This window comes from Polypterus senegalus, chromosome 5 (assembly GCF_016835505.1).
Source record: "Polypterus senegalus isolate Bchr_013 chromosome 5, ASM1683550v1, whole genome shotgun sequence".
Lineage (NCBI taxonomy): Eukaryota > Metazoa > Chordata > Cladistia > Polypteriformes > Polypteridae > Polypterus > Polypterus senegalus.
In genome coordinates, this window is record NC_053158.1 from 3,955,200 (window position 1) to 3,980,046 (window position 24,847).

The 24,847-nt window shown below is 45.1% G+C and overlaps 1 protein-coding gene across 2 annotated transcripts in view; it reads left to right on the forward strand.

The window, feature by feature from the left end:
• Positions 1–24,847, forward strand: part of mmp16b (matrix metallopeptidase 16b (membrane-inserted)) — a 182,205-nt gene that overhangs the window by 97,899 nt on the left and 59,459 nt on the right. For both annotated transcript variants that reach the window (XM_039754293.1, XM_039754294.1), the window contains 4 exons: positions 1,211–1,333; positions 3,986–4,290; positions 10,286–10,447; positions 21,996–22,210. In XM_039754293.1, coding sequence (XP_039610227.1) covers positions 1,211–1,333; positions 3,986–4,290; positions 10,286–10,447; positions 21,996–22,210 — 805 coding nt within the window. The remainder of the gene's footprint in view (positions 1–1,210; positions 1,334–3,985; positions 4,291–10,285; positions 10,448–21,995; positions 22,211–24,847) is intronic.

Here is a 24,847-nt window from a genome sequence, read left to right on the forward strand (position 1 = left end):
TTTTATAAAAACCCTGAGCTTGCCTTTTATTCCAGCTGGGTTTGATGGTTTCCCCCTCTAGTGAACATTGTGGAAGATTTTGGAAATGATTCTAACTTCCACCCACAATAGTTATGATGTATGTCGTGTAATGCCCACAACATCATGGAACACCCACAACGTCAGTCACAAGATGCCGTATGAGATAAAGATTCCACCCACACTCCTAATCCTAACCGTAGTGTAGCCTGGCATTTGATGGCTGTTTCGAGACAGTAAAGAACATTTACAAGTGTGAATAGCAGGGAATGGGTACCAGATGGATGAAAAATATAGTAAAAATTAATTGGAGGGAGGTTGAAAAATAGCCCCAATTACCAAGTTGATTTTTAAAAAGTAGCCCAAAAACCACAACCTTTGATGACAACAATCTAAAATAACCTTATTGGGCGAGAAAACTGCAAAAATCGCTCTCTGTTTTCAAGTTTTCAGCTCTCCGAGGAGGCATCAGTCCATATTAGATTGGATAATCGGGGTTCTACTGTACATTGATTTCATTGATAAGCATAAGTAAAAAGATTGAAGCTTAGCCTGATACAGCACAATGGCTCAAACACAAATGTGCAAAAATAATTGGAAATTTGGTTTTTGGCTTTTTTCATTTCGGTGCATTACTACTCCTCTGTTAGTTCAAACTATCATCTATCTATCTATCTATCTATCTATCTATCTATCTATCTATCTATCTATCTATCTATCTATCTATCTATCTATCTATCTATCTATCTATCTATATTATATAGTGCCTTTCACACTATCTATCTATCTATCTATCTATCTATCTATCTATCTATCTATCTATCATTTATATAGTGCCATTTCTCAAAGAACTCAGAAACTACAAAAATAATCCTTGAATTGCATTCAGTGGCCTAAAAAACCTTTAAAATAATTGCAATATAATCATAGCCCAGTCCCTGCTCTCTGTTTTTATTTGCATTTTCCATAGCACCCCTACTGTTTCTGAGTTGGTGTTGTTAGACTGATTAAGTGCTATAAGACCAAAGATGCAGTACATGAGGTAAAGTTGGATTGTTAAGAATGTTTTCTTTAGGATTCAATGCTGTGGTTTGTTGTTGCAGAACAAGTCTTTCTTTCTTTCTTTCTTTCTTTCTTTCTTTCTTTCTTTCTTCCATGCTAACTTTTCCAACTCTGCTTTTAATTCCCACAGCTGGATGAAGAAGCCCCGATGCGGAGTTCCCGATCAAGTAGGCGGCGTTTCCAAATTCAACGTCCGGAGAAGGCGCTACGCCCTGACGGGACAGAAATGGCAACACAAAGATATCACTTACAGGTAGAGATTTGTCCCCGACCATCGATGTATCAGCCGCGCTCACTGCGACAGACAGCATGAGGGATCGTCGGCAGCCTTGTGAGCGCTCGCCATTGACAATTCATTTGTCACCGCTGTCTAAATATTGATTCAGGCATTTCTTCCAAGCATGAGAATGGATCATCTTGAACGAGCTCGCCGGCTGCATTTTTTTTTTCTCTCTAATGTTTCCATGCATTCATTTCTTTCACCAGATTCATTTTTATTGTATCTACATGGTGTCCTGCTGCTGAATGTTATCCCTAAAAAGTTCTGTAATTCCTAAAACTGAAGAAAAGTGTCATTGGACATCCTCCATTTTGTGCCTTATAGGCTTGCAGAGAGATTTGGGTTTTAATTGAAATATATAGTTGTGTGAAAAGTAAGTACACACCATGAGAATTTTTATTTCAGTTGGCAACTTCTACTCAATACACTATAGTAAGTACCCAGTAGTGGGCGCTGTGTAAAAGTACATTAAAGTAACTCTCTATATCTGATATTTGACTGAATCCGTTGGCATCTCCCAAATGCTAGTACTGTGGCTCTCAGTACAGTACAGCAAATGCCCGTCAGTAGGCACCATGAATGCCAAGGCACAGTAACAGTCTATATTTGGAATTTTATTGAGTCAGTTAGCAAATCCTAAATGTTACAGCCTTGACTCTCATTGCACATCAGTAAGTGTCCAGTAGTGGGCGCCATGCACAACAGAGTAAGGTGACAGTCTGCTGTTGGAATTTCGTGAAATCCATTGGCAAACCCCAAGTGCTAGTATCTTGATTCTCAATGCAGTACAGCAAATGTCCAGTAGTGGGCGCCTTTCACAACACAGTAAAAGCCTGTATTTGAAATCTGATTAAATCAACTGGCAACAGCCTATATCTTGAATTTTACTAAATGCTGTGGCAACTCCAAAATGTTGTAGCCTTGATTCTCGGTGCAATGCAGCAAGTGTCCAGAAGTGGGCGCCATGTGCGGTACAGTAAGGTGACAGTCTGTATTTGGAATTTTACTAAATCTATGGATGGCTCCAACACGCTAGCTTAGTGGTTCTCGGCATAAGACAGCGAATGTCCAGTAGTGGGCGCCATGTACAACACAGTGACAGTCTATATTTGGAATTTTATGAATCCGTTGGCAACTCCTTAATGCTACCACTTTGATTCTCATTTCAGTAAAGTGAGTGTCCAGTAGCAGGCGCCATGTGACCAGCTTATGGAACTTAAATTGTAATTCGCGGGACGCAGTGATTAATAAATGACTGCCAAGTGTCTCCAAGGAAATGACGGCAAAGAATTAAAACCGTACTTGTCCAGAGGTGAAACGTTCATTTCAATAACATTAACAGTGCGAGGGAGAAAAAGGAAAAAGGCCCCCGGCCCAATATTTAACGGTGATTGATGTCTGCAGCAGCGGCAGATAAGGACTGAACAAGCCATTTGAATTCGGGTCTCTTTTAATTTTATCTCGGCTTAGCTTTTGTCAAATGAAATGTAAATTGGGGAAAGGGCTGATCTTGAGTGATGGATTGCTGACTGGATGGCACGTCTGGAAGCTTAGTCTTCAATCCTTGGAAGCTGCGAGGGGGATGATAAAAAAAAGGAAGAAAGAGACACAAAAGTTCAAGTGAGGCGCGCGACGCTGCATTTTAAGATCTTAAGTCGGCCTTATCTGGCTTCAGAGGCTCCCTCGTTGCTTTTCAATCCAATTCTTGAAGAACTCCAGGGTGCGTCGAGTCAAATCCTCCTCATTTCTGCTGTTCCCTCGAGTCTCGTCGTCTTCCATGACCTTCAGTGGGCCCTGCTGGTGCCCAGAGGGGCCGCGATACCCCCGTGTACTTTGGTCATGTGTGAACCTCCCCCCCGATCTAAATTTCAGGGAGTCCCCCAAGCACTTTGGTCAGGAGTGAACCCCCCCAGGCCTAAATTGCAGGGAGTGTCTCCTTCTTGGGGTGTCCTGCTGCTGTCTCTTTCTTTATCGGTGACATTGCACGGGTCTTCAAAAATCATTTTGGGTTGAAATCTCATTGAGAGGCGCTAAATGAAATACAAATCGATTGAGTGGGCGATGGCGATGCTCGTCTATATCAGTATTTTTTAAACTACGGACCCCATTTTGGCTCGCAGGTTGTTGCCACTGAGTTACGAGTCAATGTTGGTCCATTGGCGACTCCAACATGCTAGTACAGTACAGCAAATGTCCAGTAGAGGGCGCCATGTACAACACAGTACCAGTCGATATAGCTGGTCAGGTGGTTTTCAAACCCATGGAGGAGTTGATTATTGCGTCTTCCTCGATTACTGCCACACTGGCCTCTGGAGACCATCCACGATTCTCCGACGAGGGGGGATTATTCATAATTCTACAACGTGTTGTTCAAAGTGCAATCCCGCAGCGGGGTGTCCATGTTCATTTGCCCTTGGTTTCGACTAGACCAGCAGTAGCGCGCCATGCTGTGTGTGTTTGGACTCCCCGTAAGCCATCACAAACGTGTTATATTGCGTCCGCGTCTATCCGTTGCGGTTACCGCACAGTTTTCAAATTGCATTTACGTTCTGATTTAACCCTTGTACATTCCATCACATTCACTTTAGTCATGCTTTGCCTGTTTGCTTTCTGTTCTCCACGCAGTATAAAGAACGTCACCCCCAAAGTCGGAGAAACGGAAACCCGCAAAGCCATTCGCCGGGCCTTTGACGTCTGGCAGAATGTGACGCCCCTGAAGTTCGAAGAGGTGCCCTACAGCGAGCTAGAGAACGGGAAGCGAGATGTGGACATTACAATCATCTTCGCGTCAGGCTTCCACGGAGACAGCTCTCCTTTCGACGGAGAAGGGGGATTCTTAGCGCACGCCTACTTTCCAGGACCTGGAATCGGGGGGGACACCCACTTTGACTCAGACGAACCGTGGACCCTCGGAAACCCAAACCATGATGGTGAGTGAAAAGTTGAGTAGGGGGGGTGGGGAAGGGGGTTCAAAATGTCACAACTTGACGACTTGATGTGCTGGTCTTGTTATTTCGACCGGTGGTCCTGAAGTTTCACCAATTGCTTTGAGGATATGGCTCTTTTTAATGGCTGTCGGATGATAGTTTGGACATCGCAGAACCTTTCCCCCGCTAAGGAATGTGCCATTTAAGGCTTCTGTGTTTGGATGAAGTCATCAAGGTGACAGCCTCCTCATTTCTGCTATCGTCTTGTCGTCCTCCGTGTCCTTCAGTCTTTTCTGGAGAATGATGTCACCCGAGCGGTCCTGCATTTTCTGGTCACCACCTACAATGCGGACAACATAGCAGATCCACTTCAAATACTGGAGCACCAGCTGGGTGGTCCCACTTAATAAACAACACAAACAAAAGTCGTGTGGGATGATGGTACAACAGACGAGACGGCTTGAAGCAGACCAACTAATGGAGGGTTCTCGGGTTAGGGAGGCACCAGCAGCTCTTCAGAGTCTTCTCCTGCTCCAGTCATCTAGAAAAGATTTCTGAATTTGGAAAGAATGTCGATTACTCCAAAGTCCCAACAGTCCTTTAAATAGTCAGACAAACCTCTAGAAAAGTCTGGAAGGGGCGGTGTCCAGAGCGTCTGTCTGTTGGGTTTAAAGGGGCAACAGTGCCACCTAGCATCCACAGTGTTTATCCGTGCATTGAACGTCAATTGAAAATTTCACTGTGTTTTGTCCTGACAAACATTCTGAGATTTCTCAGGTAAGGAAGACGTAAGGTTTGAGTCAAACCTGAGAGGATGGAGAGACGTCCCAGCTGGGATGGAGGATGGCCAGACCAGAGGCCATAATGGAAGGGCAATGGGAGTAAACAACTTGTATTCCTCATCCTGGGATGGAGAGAGTGATGATAAATGGACTGGGAGAACGTGAGTGCCGGGAGCTGTGCGGTTCATTTCCCTCCACGACTGGTGCCCGTGTTCCTCCAGTTGAGATGTGGCGTGGGACTTGGAAGTCCAGAAGTATAACCCTGTCTGGGTCTTTGAATGCCATAAGGGAGTAGTGTTGGGGAAAATGACTGCCCGACCTGGAAGTGCTCCAGATGACCATCCCCGGGACATCAGAAACTGTCCCGTGTTCAGTTTAAAAAGAGTGCCTGGTGCTTCTCTCCATAAAGTCTTGGTGTCAAATAAAAACCCAGAATTGTATTGGGTAGCATTGTGTCTGTGGTTTGGGGCTCAGTGGTGCCCCCTTGTGGTTACCGTAATTAGTACATTGGGACAGTGGTGATGAGAAGAGGCCATTCAGTCCAACGCATTTATTTATCATATTCACCAAAATGACGTCTAGTCAAGATCTGACGGTCCCCAAAGTCCCGGTGTCACATTTACAAAAATATGAGGCAATAAATGGGCATGCGCAGCTTTCCACGCAAAAGTCGGGATTTATAGATGAAGTCAGTTTGGCGCCAACAGCGTGAACACTCCTTGTTTCAGCAGCAGGGCCGTCTTAACAGCATTAGCAGTAAATTGGGACCCCCTACCTACACAACAGCTCACAGGAATAGAAATGTAAACGGTCAATAAAATGAAACATACGGTATATTTATTGTATTGGTACTTCCTACAAAATCAGCGTTTAAATGTTAAAAAACATTCTGTACAGCAAAGATGAATCCACACAAGTGTTTGTACGATAGAACCATACAGGCGGAGATGGCACAGGATGAAATGACTATGAGGGGGCGGCAAAAGGTTACGATCAAAGTGGAGCTCATGATATTATTGATGTGGACTTTCAGAAAGCATTTGATAAGATGCCACATGAGAGGGTGGGCATCAAACTAAAAGAAGTGGCAGTTCAGGGTGTGTGGTGTGTTGATGGGAGCAGACACAGGAAGCAGAGGGTTATGGTGCGAGGAACCTCATCAGAATTGGCCGATGTTAAGTGTGGTGACCAGGAGGGGTCGGCACTGGTGCCGCTGCTATTTTTCAACCATCCGTCCATCCATCCATCCATTATCCAACCCGTTATATCCGAACTAAAGGGTCACAGGGGTCTGCTAGAGCCAATCCCAGCCCGTTGCTATTTTTAATATCTATAAATGATTTAGATAGGAATATAAGTAACAAGCTGGTTAAGTTGGCAGATGATACCGAGATGGTGGATTAGCAGATAATTTGGAATCCGTTATATCGTCACAGAAGGACTTGGATAGCAGACAGGCTTGGGCAGATTTGTGGCAGATGAAATTTAATGTCAGTAAATGTAAAGAATTGCACATAGGAAGAAAAAATATTAGGTTTGAATACACAATGGGCGGTCGGAAAATCGAGAGTCCACCTTATGAGAAGGATTTAGGAGTCGTTGGAGACTCTAAGCTATCAACTTCCAGACAGTGTGCAGAAGCTATTAAGAAGGCTAACAGAATGTCAGGTTATATAGCGCCTTGACGTGTGGAGTACAAGTCACAGGAGGTTCTGCTCAGGCTTTATAACACACTGGTGAGGCCTCATCTGGAGTCCTGGGTGCAGTTTTGGTCTCCAGGCTACCAAAAGGACATCATCAAGAACATGGGGACACAGCTGGAAAATGAAGGATTAATTTCGTACAAACATTAGGAAGTTTTTCTTTACACAAAGAACGATGGACACTTGGAGTAAGCGACCAAGTTGTGTGGTGGACAGGAGGACTTTAGGGACTTTCAAAACTCGACTTAGAAGAAATAAGTGGAGAGGACTGGTGAGCTTTGTTGGGCTGAATTCTCATCTCGATTGTTCTAATGTTGTTCTAATGAAATGACTGTGAATTATTTATCACTAACTAGCAAAATACCCGCGCTTCGCAGCGGCGAAGTGCTGCCTTAAATTTTTATTAAGAAGAAAATTAAACCTTTTTAAACTGAGGGAAAATATACCAATAATTATTTGTTAAGGATCTCTTTGTATACCACGTTGTCAGTTTGGCCCTCTGGTTGTAATATGACCAAGCTGTGCGCTGAGCTTACTCTTGAGCATGTAACGTACAGTTGGCCATGTGAACAGTAATCTTGTCTCAAATCTCACAGCTTGGATTGCTGCTGTCATAATCGGTTTGAGTTTCATGGTTTGTTTCAATTACGACAGTATTTGTAGGACTTGTGTTGAAGTGACATTCGGCATCTGTCAAGCGTTGTAAGCACACAACCGGTTTCATCGATAACTTCACATCCAGCTTTTGAGAGTTTAAACATTCATAAACATCAAAGTGTCCACTACTGAAATCGTCACCTGTCAATCTAAGATGTTTAAGAGGCATTGGCGGTTGTCGAAAGGTGTAAAATATTTGGCCATTTCGGTACACTTGAAAGCGACAACCGAACAATTCAGCGCAGCCATCAACTCACATGCAGAACCATAGGTGAAGGGCTTAAGCATTTCACTCTTCTAGTGCTCCTGTGTAGTCTAATTATCTCCTGTACCGTCATCAGTCCACACCTTGAACCTGTCCCAGTCATTCAATACATAAGACACAATGTTCCTCCGGATATCAAGAGTGAGCCTGATATGGCCGTGCAATATGTAACACAGAGAATGGAAAAGGTAGGTGCCATCTCCGGCATGGAAACCACTCGGTAAGTGACAGTTCTTTGATCGATGGTGATCACCTCGATAGACATGTTAATGGGGTACGGTTGGAATGATAAAGGAAATGGGTACCTGAACAATGTAAAGTAAGTCTAAAATACCTACACAATAACTATAATCGTAATAAACGAACAATAAAACAGTGGAGAAGCCGTGGATTAAATAAAAAGGCTGTAGTTATCAGCAGGGAGACGTGAATCCCGTGGCGAAGCAAGGAAGGGAATGTAGAGACCGGAGCGACGGACGGCCTTATATAGGCAGGCAGCCAACAACGTGGGAGGTGTTGGGATGGGGGACCCAACGCCGCCTCACACGGTGACCGAGCTGCAGGCTATGGACGTATATATGTACGTAAGTAGGATTCAGTTAGCGTTGGGAACCCGCATACCAAATTTCTTGAAGATGGGCCCATAAGTAACAAAGACCGTTGAAAAGTTCAATATGGCGGCCGACAGTGGCATCATACCACCACAATAAGTACATACATTGGTTTCAGTTACTGCAGGGAAGCCGCCTACCAAATTTCGTGAAGATGGGGCCATAAATAAGAAAGTTCAACATGGCGAACGTTGTCAACCGTTATGACCATTACGCGTAGAATTTCGAAATGAAACCTGCTTAACTTTTGTAAGTAAGCTGTAAGGAATGAGCCTGCCAAATTTCAGCCTTCTACCAACACAGGAAGTTGGAGAATTAGTGACGTTGGAAAGTTCAATATGGTGGCCTACAGTGACGTCATACCACCGAAATAAGTATGTGCATCGGTTTCGGTTAGCGCAGGGAAGCCGCCTACCAAATTTCGTGAAGATGGGGTCAGCCTTCTACCTACACGGGAAGTTGAAGAATTAGTGACGTTGGAAAGTTCAATATGGCGGCCGACAGTGGCATCATGCCATCAAAATAAGTAAGTACATCGGTTTCGGTTAGCGCAGGGAAGTCACCTACCAAATTTTGTGAAGATGGGGTCATAAATAAGAAAGTTCAACATGGCTGACGTTGTCGACCGTTATCGACCGTTATGACCGTTACGTAGAATTCCGAAATTAAACCTGCTTAACTTTTGTAAGTAAGCTGTAAGGAGTAAGTCTGCCAAATTTCAGCCTTCTACCTACACGGGAAGCTGGAGAATTAGTGATGAGTCAGTCGGTCAGTCAGTCAGTGAGTCAGTCAGTCAGTCAGTCAGTGAGTCAGTCAGTCAGTGATGAGTGAGTGAGTCAGTCAGTCAGTCAGTGAGTCAGTCACTGAGTGATGAGTCAGTCAGTCAGTCAGTCACAGTCAGTCAGTCAGTCAGTCAGTCAGTGAGGGCTTTGCCTTTTATTAGTATAGATCAAGTGTTCAACACAAACATTTGCGAAATTTCTGTGCAGAGAATTGACTAGTGACATTAACACTGATGCATTTACGTGATGTCGTGCGTGAGATCCGTAGACATACAGACACGTGAGGTAACAGAGGTGACCGTGATACTAAATCAGATGTCTACTTGTAACACAATGACACATATTTCTAGTTTAGTATAGTAGAGTATTTATCTATTGACAGCAAGTCACAACATACATAGACTAGCATGGCGTCCCTATGCCTGTGGGGAAACTACCCAGCGTGCCCATGCGTTAAGACGACCCTGTTCAGCAGTCCAGGTTGGCGATGGTGGTGTCAAGGTATAGTCTGGCCTGACCAGCTTCATGGCCACAATCATCTAATGGCTACTTGCAGTCTGATTAAGCGCAACGTCACAAAGCAAAACCTCCTCAATCTGGTTCTGTAAACGTTAACAATGAGTTCAGGATTCTTCAGAGGCCTTCCCGGGGCACACTATAGTAGGACATCAGAATGGGAGATTAACATCTTGGATGTGCAGCTGCCAAATCTGTTGAAGTTGCATGATGTCATGGAGGACCAGAATCTCAAAGGAGTATTTCCAACATCTTGAGGAATCCATGCCAGGAAGAACTGAGGACAAAAGGGAGGTCCAATCCCTAAACCTAACCCTAATAAATTTCCATTCAATTCTGTGCCACTCAAAAAAATCCTGATTGAGATGCCAGTCCAGTGCAGGGTCAGATGAAAGTCGTTAACTGACCTGACTGAACACTGGAATTGGGGAGAACATGCAGACTCCACTCCAGATATGGGATTCGAGCTCCGGGGTCTTAATCTACGATGTAGAGGCCCACCCTTTTTTTGTAGATGTATGGCTTCAATCCCACTGTGTTGTTCCTGTGGGGCGCCTCGTTATCCAAAAAGATCGGAAACAATTTGTAGTGTGCGCTTATTTGGATCTCTCCTTCCTTCCTTCTTCCTTCCTTTCATTCATTCATCTGATTTATTTTTTTTCCTTCTCTTCTCTTTCAACAGGAAACGATTTGTTTCTGGTTGCGGTCCACGAACTCGGTCACGCCTTAGGCCTTGAACATTCCAATGACCCCACTGCCATAATGGCTCCCTTCTACCAGTACATGGAAACGGACATTTTCAAGCTGCCCAACGATGACCTGCAGGGTATCCAGAAAATATACGGTAGGTGACCTAGGGGTCCCAGATGCCATCTCAGTTGGAGGTCTCTTATCGTTAAAGAGTTAAGAAAATGTCGTATGACGCCGCCGCTGTGACAAGTTTACATTTAGCAGAAAGGGGGGCTCATCCAGTTCTTCAGGGGCAGAGCGGCGGTTGAGCTGTCTGTGCCAAGCACAGGAAATTAGACTGAAAAAGCCAAGAATTGCCACCAGCTGAGGATTCGTAACTGTGACACGGGGGGCCAAGGCAGTGTATTATATGTTTAGAAGGGCTGACAGCGTTACGTTTGGATATCTGCTGCCTGCGCATCCCTCTTCCCCACACTCGTGAACTTAAACTCCGCCAGATGAGGAAGCAACACACCACCCACTCGGAGAGGACAGCCCACCTTTTGCCTACCGAGGACCATGGCCTCAGATTTGGATGTGCTGATCTGCTGCTTCCCACTTGACCGTCAACTGTCCCAATGCATGTTGGGATTCACACCCAGATGAAGCCAGCAGGGACGCGTCATCTATTTAAAAAAAGCAGTGACACGATTCTAAGACCACCAAGCTGGACACCCTGCCCTCGTTTGCTGCGTCTTGATATCCTGTCCATGAAAATGACAAACTTCATAAGTGGTGGAGCAGCACATGCGCCGAGCACCGTGCTGATGTTTGTCTGAGTATGCGGACATTGCGATTATGCAGGCCATATTAGGGGCCCTGGAAACCCCCCACAAAATCCCCCAAGGAACATAAGCCTTCTCTAAGTCCACAAAACATATGTAGACCCACTGGGAATTTCCCATGAGCCCCTCCAGGATCCCCATGAGGGTAAAGAGCTGGTTCACTGCTAATTAACTCCTTTTCCCTTCATGTTCATAGCCCTGTTTTTAAGGATTCAGTCCTCTGAATTGATTTGTTTCTTCAATAAACAGAAATGAGACGTGAAACGAGCCAACAGATGACCAGCTAAACTGGGATTTCATTCTCCGGCCAGTTTCACTCCAACCAGTTTCTTAATGAGAAGCCCATTCTTGCTGTTAATTGAAGCTGTTATTGAATATCAGGACTTGTCGCTGCTCTCCTTCTGCCACAGCAGACTGTTGATTTTCTGTTTTTTCTAAGACCACCGTCAAGATGTTTTGGTGACTCGAGCAGACCAACATCACCGAGACCCTCACCTTTCTTTATTTTCAGGTTAGCTGGTTTTGTTTTGTGTCTCATTATTGTTTGGCTGCTCATTTAGGAAAAAGAAAACAACTAAGGGGTCCAAGTCACGTCAATTGAAAAAAGGCAAAACAGCAGCAAAAACGGCTCACTAATGAAGAAGATGGTTAGAATGAACCACTGCGGCCTACCAGGACCAAAATTGGACACCCCTGATTTAGTGACTGCACCTGCACTTTAGTCCACCCTGGGCCGCACCTAATAAACCTACAAATACGGGGAGAACATGCAGGCTGCACACAGAAAGTGCCTATCCTTGTTATTGAAGCCTGGATATATGAGGTAGTCACACTAACCTTCGTGTCACCGTGTACTTAAATTAATCAAAAATGGACTATCAGTACAAAACGTCCCCATTGTGAAGCCCACCTCTGCTTACTTCACCTGTGGAAATTCACACATCCCAAACCAGATGAGGATACCTTGTGCTCCTCTTTCATAGCAGCCTGATACTAAAACCAGAACACAAGTGACAGCCTGGTGACAGCATTTGAACCCAGAGCTCTTAGTCTGTGAGACTCTTAATCTGACTTCTGCTCTAAAAGCACCTTGCAATGACCCCTTTAGAAAAGGTTCACTTTGAAGGAAAAGGAAGCAGTCCTTCCGCTGTGGGCTGACCCGTACTGTGACTCGGATATTGGCAGGATTTTATGGCATGTGACATCAAGGCACACTGCATCGTTCCAAGCTGAACGTCACAGCAGGCTGAAGAGGCAGGGGAGACGGTGAAACCTAAAAGGCTTCATTGGAAAGACCGTTTTAGGACGTAACTTTGTCCTCACAGGAAGCTCAGAAAAAAAACAAATGACAATGAATAGCTGGAGGGCTTGGACTAACGATCGCCATGCAAATGTAAATGAAAAGTGAAAGGGCTGCAGGGAGCCGACACCTCAGCTCTGCTGTACATTCCCATCTATTAATTATGATGCGCGTGCGATGCTTTGCCAGTCAAGTTTATAGCTTGTCTGAGATCCTGCTAAAGGCCACGGACTTGTGGGTACCTGGGAGGTTCTCAGGGGGGCCATCACAGTAGCTGGAATGTCTGAAGGAGTGCCAGAGCCTCGTCTGCCATGAGTTTAGGTGGCAGCCCATTACTGAGGAGAAGTGGGATCAGGAGGCAGACATTCATCATTCTGATGGAGCAGATTTTACAAAGGATGAAACCTTAGAGAGCGATACAGCATCAAAAACGTTTGTGTGTGTGTGTGTGTGTGTTTATATATACTAACTGTGCTACCCATATAAGAGGGGTTTCAATCTAATTAATCAACGTAGACCTCAGTTTAAACATCTGCAGTGCACCGTCTATTGGAATCTATGTTGTAATTCATGTAGTAATAAAATGCCTTGCGTTTGTCATTCCAACAGATGGCACATTACAAAAATACACAGTAAAAAAAAAATATTTCTTTGTTTGTAATGTGCTCTCTGTTGGAAAGGCAATTACAGTTTGCTGTTGGTACAAATGTTTGTGATACGCCATCTGTTGGAATGCCAGAGACATAGCAACCGGACAGACACGGAGACACAGTAGCAAACAGACACCTGACCTTTTATTAAGGCGGATATATCTAATTATATACATATACATATACATATACATATACATATACATATACTGTACATATACATATATATATATATTGTGAACTTGACCCGGACACAGACAGGCGGACATATTTTTAAAACACCACCACACGCTTATTATACAAAATATTTAATAATAGGTATATACCCCAGCCAATCACTCAGACCTCATCACGCACAAACCCCAAAACAGTCACAGTCCTGGCCACAATGCCTTGTCTTCGGGCCGCCTCCCCAAATCCTCTTGCCTCGTCCTTCTTCCACCCGACTAGCCTCGAATGAATGGAGACGGCCCCTTTTATAGAGGACCCGGATGAGCCCCAGGTGTTCCCGGCATTCCTCCTGGCACGCCCCAGCGGGCGGAAGTGCCTGCTGTCCTCCTGGCTGCTCTCCGGGCGCCATCATAAATCTTCCCCCCAGCACTTCCTGGTGTGGCGGAAGTGCTGGGGCAACAAGTCTCTAAGACATATATACCTGGCGGTGACCACGGGCCCCTACAGGGAAAAGCTTCCATGCCCTTGACCCGTGGCTCCCAAAGCAACCCGGGAGGCAAACCTCACGTGATCCAGGCAGGGCTCTGATATTCCGTATCCTGGCTAATAACTATATATATATGGCATCCCTGACAATATATATATACTGTATGACATATCTAATAACTGTTTATCGCAACTCAGGGGACTAAATAATAAGATTGTGATTCAGAACTATGAATGTAATGTATATATGTAATATATATATATATATATATATATGTGTGTGTGTGTTTGATACTGTGTGTATATTGTGGAGCTCGGCCCAGACACAGACAGGTAGACATTGTTGGTTCCAACCCACACACGTTGATTTACAATAATATTTACAAAAGTGAAGCACACAACCCCAAAACTCCCCCAAAGTCCAGTCCTCTTTCCTTGATGTCTTTGCCTCTCAGGTCCGCCTCCACGCCTCTCCTCCCAAGCTCTGTCCTTCTTCCACCCGACTCCAGCCATTGATTGGATGGAGGCGGCCCCTTTTATACACACCCAGACGTGCTCCAGGTGCCTCCAGATTAGCTTCCACCAGCAATCCCAAGTGTGGCGGAAGTGCCAGCTGCGCACCCGGAAGCGATCCGGGTGTCCCTGGTCTTCTTCCCAGCACTGTGTGCTGAGGCTGTCAGGGACATGGTGTGTGTGCCCCTGCCCAGGGTTTGTTTCCTGCCTTGCACCCTGTGTTGGCTGGGATTGGCTCCAACAGACCTCCGTGACCCTGTAGTTAGGATTTAGCGGGTTGGATAATGGATGGATGGATGGATACCTCCTGCCTGAGGGTAGAAGTGTGAACAATTGTTGGGGGTCCCTGAGGATCGAGGCAGTTCTCCTGTGGACTCTGCAGTTGTAGATGCTGTACAGAGATGGCAGTGCGGTCCTGGTGAACGTCTCAGCAGTCTTCACCACTCTCTGCAGGAGTTTGCGGTCCATAGGAGTGGTGTTGCTGTACCACATGGTGATGCAGCTGGTCAAGATGCTCTCAACAATGCAGCTGTAAAAGTTGCCGAGGATCTCAGTCGACATACCAGACTTTCTCAGCCTCCTCAGAAAGTACAGCCGCTGTTGAGCCCTCTTGACCAGCTGTGTGGTGTTAAGTGTCCAAGTGAGGTCCTCATTGAAGTAAACATCCTGGTATTTAATGCTGCTCACCCTCTCCACTTCAATCCCTCGGATAAACAGTGGCCGGTGAAGTCTCCTCTACTTCCTCATGTCCACTGTCATCTCCTTCATGTTGTCTGTGTTGAGGGTGAGGTTGTCATCCTTACACCTTAATGCCAGACTGTCCACCTCCCTCCTGTAGGCCGCCTCATACCCACCAGTGATGCGTCCTATCACTGCGGTGTCGTCTGCGGACTTCAGGATGATGTTATCTTTGTGGTAGGCGACACAGTCGTGGGTGAACAGGGTGTGTGTAGAGGATGAGGCTGAGTATGCATCCCTGTGTTTGTGATAATGGTGGCTGAAATCCTATTACCAGTCCTGACAGACTGGGGCCTGCCAGTCAGAAAGTCTAGGAGCCAGTTAGAGAGGTGGGCTGCAGGCCAAGTGCAGACAGTTTATGGGGGACAACCGTGTTAAAGGCGGAGCTGTAGTCAGCAAAGAGCATCCTGATGTAGGAGTCTTTGTTCTCCAAATGGGAGAGGGAATAATGTAGTGCGGCCGCGATGACATCTGAGGTGGACCTGTTGGGCCGGTAGGCATACTGCAGAGGGTCCAGAGTGTCCGGTATGCTGCTCTGAATGTGGGCCGGCACCACTCTCTCAAAACGCTTCATGATGATTGGAGTGAGTGTTACCAGCCTGTAGTCATTCAGGGAGGTGGGTGGGCTTTTTTTAGCAAGGGGGACGATGATCGTAGTCTTAAAGCAGGACGGAATGATGTGCTGACTGAGGGAAAGGTTGAAGATGGAGGAGAGAACATCAGCCAGCTTGTTGGCACATGCTCTGAGAGCCCGCCCAGGGTTGTTGTCTGGTCCTGCTGCCTTACAGGGATTGGTCTTCTTTAGTGATTTGTGTACCTGACCTGAAGAGACTGTTGGAGGAGGGGAGGGGATTTGTGTGGTCCAGGTGTGTGTGTGTGTGTGTGTGTGTGTGTGTGTGTCTGTGTGTGCCTCCACTCTGTGCTGACGTCTCAAAGTGGGTGTAGAAAGTGTTGAGATCATCAGGTAGACTGTCTGTGAGGCTGATAGATAGATAGATAGATAGATAGATAGATAGATAGATAGATAGATAGATAGATAGATAGATAGATAGATGCCTGGGGTTTATTTCCTGCTTCGCACCCTGTGTTGTCTGGGATTGGCTCCAACAGAACCCTGTGACCCTGTAGTTAGGATATACAGTATATATATATATATTTCCCCTTGGGATTAATATAGTATCTATCTATCTATCTATCTATCTATCTATCTATCTATCTATCTATCTATCTATCTATCTATCTATCTATCTATCTATCTATGTTATATAGTGCCTTCACATCTATCTTTCCCCTTGGGATTATCTATCTATCTATCTATCTATCTATCTATCTATCTATCTATCTATCTATCTATCTATCTAGCGTGTTGGATAATGATTGGATGGATGGATGAATGGATGATAGTGTTTGTTTCTTTCAGCCTTTGTCTGTAGGCTGGGTACAGGAACAGAGAGATGTGTTCTGATTGTCCGAAGTGAGGCCGGGATGCAGCCCTGTATGTACCTCGTATGTTGCTGTAAACATGATCCAGTGTGTTCTTCTCACGGGTGGAAATGTTCACATGTTGATGGTATTTAGGAAGTACAGTCCGTAAATCACACTGATTAAAGTCACCAGCTGTGATAAAAACTGCAGATTCCGAACATAAGGAAAGTAATCATTAGCCCAGACCAAGTGGAACTGAAAAGCTCGTAGGTCCAATCGGGGTCAGAAATAAAAGACTTCATAATGACGTTCAGAAACGTTGGTGTGATACATATTCAGAGGAAGTTAAAGAATATAAAAGTAGGAAAATTCGAAAGTATCAAATAAAAGATAATAAAGATCATAAATAAACGGAAATTATTACTCAGTGAAATAACGGAACAGTGAAAAGAGATCAAATATATGGACATAGGTGATATGACAGAAGGAGGTATATTATTTGGCAAAGTTTAAGTCAGAGACTTGTAGCTCATCTAATTGAATCAGGAAAAGTTGTGTTCCTTCCCATGAAGAGGCCTATCTGGAAAAAAAGATTTGTTGCTTGGTGAATGTGAAATCCATAGAGAAATAAGTCCTGTGAGAAGACTTTGTGCAAAGAGATTTGGAGAAGTCCATAAATAAGCACACACGGTTCAGTCGTTTCTCATTTGTGTGAGCATTGTCAGACACAGTTTGTGTAAAGAAAGAAACAACATTCACTCACGGAAGTTATACATTGTAATGTCACAATGTCATTCCAAACACGAATCAAAATTCAATGCGATATTGAACAGTGAAAAGAGATCAAATATATGGACATAGGTGATATGACAGTAGTATGTAGATATTGGATCGGCTTTAAAGTTTAAGTCAGTGACTTGTAGATCGCCTAATTCCTGTTGCCATCAGGGAAATGCAGTGTTTCTTCCTCATGAAGAGGCCTATCCGTGAGAATTCAATGATTTGTTGTTTGGTGAAAGTGAAATCCACAAACACTACAGGCAAAATATCCGAATCTACAACAATCTTTTCGCGTTTGCATTATTCAATGCTCAAAACATAGATTTACACGATTCAGGGCCATATACTATGAGAATCTGGGGTCCCGTAACAATTAAAGCTACGACAAGTTTAATTTCGAAGACACCACACAGCTGGGAGACTCCTAACAAGCAGATAAGCATCCCGCCCGGGGTGGAGAAGGGGTTCAGACCCGGAAGGAAAGACCACAAGGGATGGATGGACAGCCCAACGAAATGGGAAGATATCACTTGGGGCTTTGTATTCCCCCAGCACGCTAGATGGCAGCAGCCCTGGATATCAGTGCCCAGTAGGAAGCCAACAGGGCATGTTGGGAAATGTAGTCTGGCAGAGCCGCCCTGTTGGGGTCACTGGGCACTTCAGGAACACAAGATCCCAGCTGTAATGGATGTTCACATGACCCAGAAGTGCTTCCATCGGGCAGTGACCCTGGCACCGGAAGTACTGCCAGGTTCTTAATTAAAGGAACCGCACTCCCTCACCCAGGCAAGTCAGAGGGGGGAGGAAGGAGGGCAAGACTGAACTGGAGGAGGGCAGTGCGGTGGTAAGAGGATTGTGGAGAGAGAAACTTGTGCTTTTGCTGCTTGTGGAGGATTTGGCGAATAAACCATCCTCTATTTGAACCTGGGACTCACTGCGTGTTTGTGTTTGGTGGTTTGGGGCTACCTGACATTCTAGTTTCCCTCAATATATATATATATACATATATGCGTATATGTTTAGAAATATAAATGTATATATACTAGCACCACCCAGCTCCATACCCTGGACACAACCAATAAATCTAGTCACAGATTCAAAACAGAGGTTTTACTTTTTATTATAAAAATATCTCAGTAAGGTTTCACCAATTCTCCTTCCTTCCTTCCTTCCTTCCTTCTCTTCTTTGTCCACCTCCATCCAGTGAGTGTTGCCTTCCTTCCTTTCTCCCGACTCTGACTGTCCAGGTTGAGGCTGGATGACTTCCTTTTTACGGTTGGGCAGGGCATTGTGTGATGGAAGTCCTGAAAATCAGGGATGATGAATCCCTGCAGCCCTCCCTGGCGGCACCCATGAGACCCAGCAGGTTTAACTCACGGCACTGCAACTCTCATCCTGCCCTGTAGGTGTCCACATGTTTACCAAAGCCCAAACTGCCAACCTCCTGGCAAAGGCAGAGAACAGCCTATCTTTCTTTTTGCCAGTTCAGTATGGTGGCCTCCTAGCCAGGTACTGGATCATGCATCATCCCAGTCAGGATGCCAGCCCATGCCTGCTGTCCATCACACCTTATAAATTGTGACGGACAGCCAGGACCCTTACCCAGCCAGGATGCCTCTATATTGGAAGGACTGGGGGAGAGAACATATCCAGAGCCATACCTCCCCTGGAGCGACAGATAGATGGAAGCCCCCCCTGAGTTGCAGCAGTGCCTCGGACTCCCTCAGGGCTCCATGGAGGTTGGAGTTGGGTGCAGCCCTTTTTGAGTTCCATGGGTGCTGTTAAGCCCCGCGTGGTAGAACTTCCGACACACCCAGAAGTGCTACCAGGAGAAGGTTGTTGGACACCTGAAGCACTTCTGGGTGCCGTATAGACGGTGCCAGCGGGCACTACTGACAAGCTTTCTGGAGGAGGAGTGAAGGTGAAGATAGAGAAAGAAGGGAAAGGAAAAGAAAGAAGTGCAGTGTTGTGCTTCAATTGTGCTATGCAGGTAGGAAACAGGGTAAGGCATTTCCCACGTGGAGAACGAAAAAAAAAAAAGAAATAAAACGTGTGTGTCCTGCGTCTGTCTGTGTCAGGTTTGGGCAGCAGGAGCGCCCTCTGCAGGCCACAGTACATTAAAGCTAGTCAGAGATCAAGACTCTTTGGCTATAAAATCTTCAAACAGTTCACGCCAGTTCCATTTGCCACAATAAAATTTAACCAGAAGGCAAACATGTCGCACTTCAGGAAACCTGCAGCTTTTCCTAGAGAGTTCATACCTGGGATCTGCTTCATTACTATGCATAACTATAGAATGTTTTTCTCAAATATGTAACAACAGTAAAATATCTTTCAGAAACTACCACAAGGAGATACACCCTGGCATTAGCTTTAATTTAAGACCAAACATGACCATGAAGATATTCCGTACACCATAGACGTAAAATTACAAAGACGTAAAATCCCTTGAGTGTCCATTTGATTGACAGCTGTCATCCTGGGAAGAAAGTCCATTGCATCCTGACGTCCAGCAGTTCTCATGAGATAAGAGGAGCTCTTGCTTTGCATTCCTGTAGGCAAACAGAAGTTTATTTCCCCTCTGCCACATGCTCCAGTATCCAGTAACATTATTAAAGCAAATGTTTAAAGTCCGTCCTCGTGTCCGGCCAGTAGACGGGACACCTGTGACAATGTGAAGTCATCACTAATGAAGCAGCTACTGTTTGGGTAGACGGACCTTTCTATTCCTTGAATCTGCCTAGAACAACGAGGGCAGTGTAAAGATGGAAGCCATTCCCACACCTACTGGCCATTGGATTCGAGGCTCACAGCCCATTTCAGTCAGCGATTTTAATTAAATTATCACGGGACGAGAGCCCAGTGCTAGGAAATGAGTGGAGCGTCTCGTGCCAGGAGCTGGCTATTGATGGCAGGCAGGCCGGCGGCTTTGGAGCGCTTCTCATTATTCCAACCACAGCGCTGCTCTTAGGGAAACCCTGCTGTGAACAGATGTGGAGAGCGGCAAAACAAAAGCCAAGAGGGACGGGGAAGGGGGGGATGTGGGGTTGGGGGGCTAGAAAATCTGCCATTTTCTTTTTTTAATTTCCTTCTGTTTAGTTCTGATATTGGAAGCTGCCTCATCGGGAAATCCAAATAAAGTGGATTAGGTAGAAAAGTCTTGCAAACTGTCTGCGTTAGCGTTCCTGAAGGCCCCCCATCATTACTTTTTTCTTGTGAGCCGCGCGTCATGCGGCTGCTGCGGGGAGCGAGGCCACTTCTGTTAGCGCTACTGGTATTTATTTATTTATTGCTGATGTTACAGATTCGGCCCGCTGATAGCATAAAACAGCAGCGGCTGATTGTGAAGGAGCGCAGAGCCTGAGGTGTCCTTCTGCTCTGCCGCATTAAAGAGGAGCGGCACCCGAGTAGCTGTGTCAGCGGCGCCTTATTGATGCCACTTAGTGCGGGCATCGCTCTCTCCCATTTATCTTTTTTTGCTCATATCATGAAAAGTCCCAAGGACTTTAGCGCCGGTTTTTATTCAAAATCAGAGGAAAGCCTGGCCAAGAGTCAAGGTGCCTGCTAAGTGGCTGTGTGGGAGAGAGTCATTAGGAAAGGCGCTATATACAGGAAAAGAGGGCAGTTTTTGTTAGAAGGCATTACATTTACAGAGCTGATTTAAATGGAGAAAAGTCGTCACACTGCTGTTTGGTGTCATCATGAGTCCCACACTGACCATGGAGCACAGGATGTAAAGGAGAGAGATGTCTGAGGAGATCAGAAAGAAAGTGATAGACAGGCATGTGAAAGACAGCAGAGTGGCACGGTGATTAGGCATGGTAGCATTACAACTCCTGAACAATGAAACAGTGTGGCATTTGTATGTTCTCCCCGTGTTCACCTGGCCGTTCCTCTTGATACTTTGGTTTTCCTTCCTTAACTTTAAACTGGTCCACGTTGGCGTGGGTGTGTGTTGGTAATCCTATGTGACGGCTCATTCAGTGCTGATTCCTACCTTGGACCTTCTGAAGAGATGATTGATATGGTGCTTCAACCAAATATGGTAGTTAGTGGGCCTTCTCATACTTCATCCTGGTTATGTTGGTGAAATGACTGACGTGGTGACTTAACCTTATATGGTAGTGGGTGGGCCTTTCACTCTTTGTTATAATGATGCTGGTGAAGAGATTAGTAACTCAGTGACTTAGCCTTATATGGTAATTGGGTGAGCCTTTAGACTCTTTGTTATATTGACAATGGTGAAGAGATGATGGACATGGTGCCTCAACCTTGGTGACTGGGGTGAGAGCTTGCTGATGCTGAGCCTTAACCTTTTTTCATAGTGGGTGAGCCTTTCCTATTTTGTCATAGTGATGATGGTGAAGAGATGACGGACATGGTGCTTCAGCCTTATATGGTGGTGGGAGGGCCTTTCACTCTTCATTATAATGATGCTGGTGAGGAGATGATTAATCTGATGACTTAGCCTAATATGGTATTGGGTGGGCCTTTGTTGTAGTGATGTTGATGATTCCAACCTTGGACCTGCTGCTGCTGATGCATGGATGCTTTGCAGAGGACTGACTATGAGTGGCGCTATATAAAGTGCTTATTTAACTGCCTCATGGTAACACTCCAAGTGCTCAGCACTCCCAGGATAGGCTCACACATCTAAACAGGTCAGATAACGGACGGGTGTTTTGACAACAGGTGCTCTGAAAGGCGCTACATAAAGCACAATTGCTTTGGCTAAAAACCTAAAGGATCAGCATGATGATTTACCAGGAGTCCATCTTGCTTTATTTATTCTCTCTCCTTCTTCTTTTCCTTCAGGTCCTCCGGATAAAGTGCAGCCCACCAAACCGCTCCCAACAATCCCACCGCAGCACTCTCACCCACCTTTAGATCCACGAAAAACGGACCGGCACCCGAGGCCACCAAAGCCACCCACCGGAGACATGCCTATCTACCCGGGCTCCAAGCCCAACATCTGTGATGGCAGCTTCAACACGTTGGCTATCCTCCGCAGGGAGATGTTTGTTTTTAAGGTGGGTGAACTTTGGGTGTAGTTGGGCGCAGGCACATGAACTCGAGTGTTAAATCACCTCCAAAGTACTCCATCTATATTAGCAAATCTGTAAAGGAGCTATATAAGTGAATTGTATTATAAAGCCTATGGCGATGAGAGAGGCGTGGCTACTAAGCCACAGCCTTCAGGTTTTTGAGTGGCCCTCTGAGGTCGCCAAAGATGAACTGTTGAAGTGTGATCACGAATAAGAGCTGCAGGTCTGGAGATCCCTATATAAATTTAGCTGTTCAGGTTACTATATAGACAACTTCATCTTAAACAGATTAGATCTTCCATAGGATGGCAGACTCAAAACTGCTTTGGTGCACTTTTTCAATGTTGTCATAACCCCTGAGCCCTCCCAGTGCTCTTCCTTCGTGGTCTCTTTGAAGTTTGTTCCATGGCTTGTTCTGCTGAGCTCGATGGTGAATACCTGATTGATCATGTGCCTTAACCTTATACAGTACTTGGTGGTGGTCTTTCATCCTTTGTCCTAATGATGATGGTGAAAAGCTGATTGATGAGGTGCTTTACTCTTTTAATGGTATATTCAGCAGGCATTTCAGACCTTGTTCTAATGAATATGGAGAAAAGATGATTTAACCGTCTAAAGCCAGTGGGTGGGTCTTGGCCATCTTTTCTTAGTGATTGAGGTAAAGAGATGACTAACTCAGGGTCTTAACTTTATGTGGCAGACATTGTACTGGTGATTGGGGTAAAGAGATGATTGACACCGTGCCTTATCCTTACTTTGTTCTAGTGATGTTGGTAAAGAGATGATTGACATGGTGACTTAACTTTATATGGCATTGGGCGTGACCTTCATATTTTGTCATAGTGATGTTGAGGAAGAGATGATGGACATGGTGCTTGAACCTTGTATGTTAGTGTGGTGAAAAGATGATTGACCTTTGCATATGGTAGTGGGTGGGCCTTGGTGATTGGGGTGAATACTATCTGATGCTGTGCCTTAGCCTTATATGGTAGCGGGCAGGCCTTTCACTCTTTGTTATATTGATAGTGGTGAAAAGATGATTGACATGGTTGCTTAACCTGTTATGGTAGTGGGTGGGCCTTTCATACTTTGTCATAAGAGATGGTGATAAAGAGATGATTGGCATAGCGGCTTAGCCTTGTATGGTAGTGGGCGGACCTTTTTATATTGATAGTGGTGAACAGATGATTGACATGATGACTTGACCTTATATGGAAGTGGGTGGGCCTTTCATACTTTGTCATAGTGATGGTGCTGAAGAGATGATTGACATGGTGCTTCAACCTAATATGGTAGTTAGTTGGCCTTTTTATATTTCATTCTAGTGATGTTGGTGAAGAAATGAATGACATGGTGACTTCACCTTATATGGTAGTGGGAGGGCCTTTCATTCTTTGTTATATTGATAGTGGTGAAGAAGTGATTGACATGGTGACCTAAGTTTATATGGCAGTGGGCGGGCTCTTCATATTTTGTCATAATGATGGTGATGAAGAGATGATGGACATGATGCTTCAACCTTGTTTGGTAATGGGAGGGCCTTTCATTCTCTGTCTTGGTGACTGGGGTGAGAGCTGACTGATAGATAGAACTGATGCTGTGCCTTAACCTTGTATGGTAGTGGGTGGGAAGAGATGATTGACATGATGACTTAACCTTATATGGTAGTGGGTGGACCTTTCACTCTTTGTTATATAGATAGTGGTGAAAAAGCGATTGACATGGTTGCTTTACCTGGTATGTTAGTGGGTGGACCTTTCATATTTTGTCACAGAGATGGTGATGAAGAGATGATTAACCTGGTGACTTAGCCTTGTATAGTGTTGGGTGGGCTTTTGTCATAGTGATGGTGGGAATGAGATGATGAACATGGTGCTTCAACCTCATATGGCTTTGGGGGGCATTCAGACTTTGTTTTGGTGCTTGGGGTGCTGTGCCTTAACCTTATAGGATAGCAGGCAGCCCTTTCTCTTTTTTATAATGATGGTGGTGAAGAGATGATTGACATGGAGACTTAACCTTATATGCTAGTAGGTGGTCATTCATCTTTTGTTCTAGTAGTGATGAAGCTGATTGATGAAGCGCTTTACAATTACATGGTGGTCAGCCAGCATTTCACACTTTGTTATAATGCAGATGGTGAGGGGATGATTGCTTTAGCCTGATACAGTTAGTGGGTGGGGCTTTCAGAATTGTCTTGATGATTGGGGTCGAGAGATAATTGATGTGCGCCTAACCTCATTTGATGCTAGGTGGTCTTTCTTACTTTGTCATAGTGACATTGGTGAAGGGATGATGGACATGGTGCTTTTACTTCATATGTTAAAGGGTGGGCCCGTTATACGTTATCATAGTGATGGTGGCTTAAACCTGATTGATACACCATATATGGTAGTGGGGGCCCTTTCATGCTTTGTCATAGTGATGGTGGCTTAAACCTGATTGACGAGGCGGTTCACCCTATGCAGTTAGTGGGTGAAGTGAGTTAGTGATTGGGGTGAAGGGCGGATTGATGAGGTGGTTTAACCTTATATGGCAGTGGGTGGGACTTTCAGACTTTGTACCAGTAACTGGATTTTTGATTGGTTAATGACCACATTGACTCTGATAATGACGTATTTC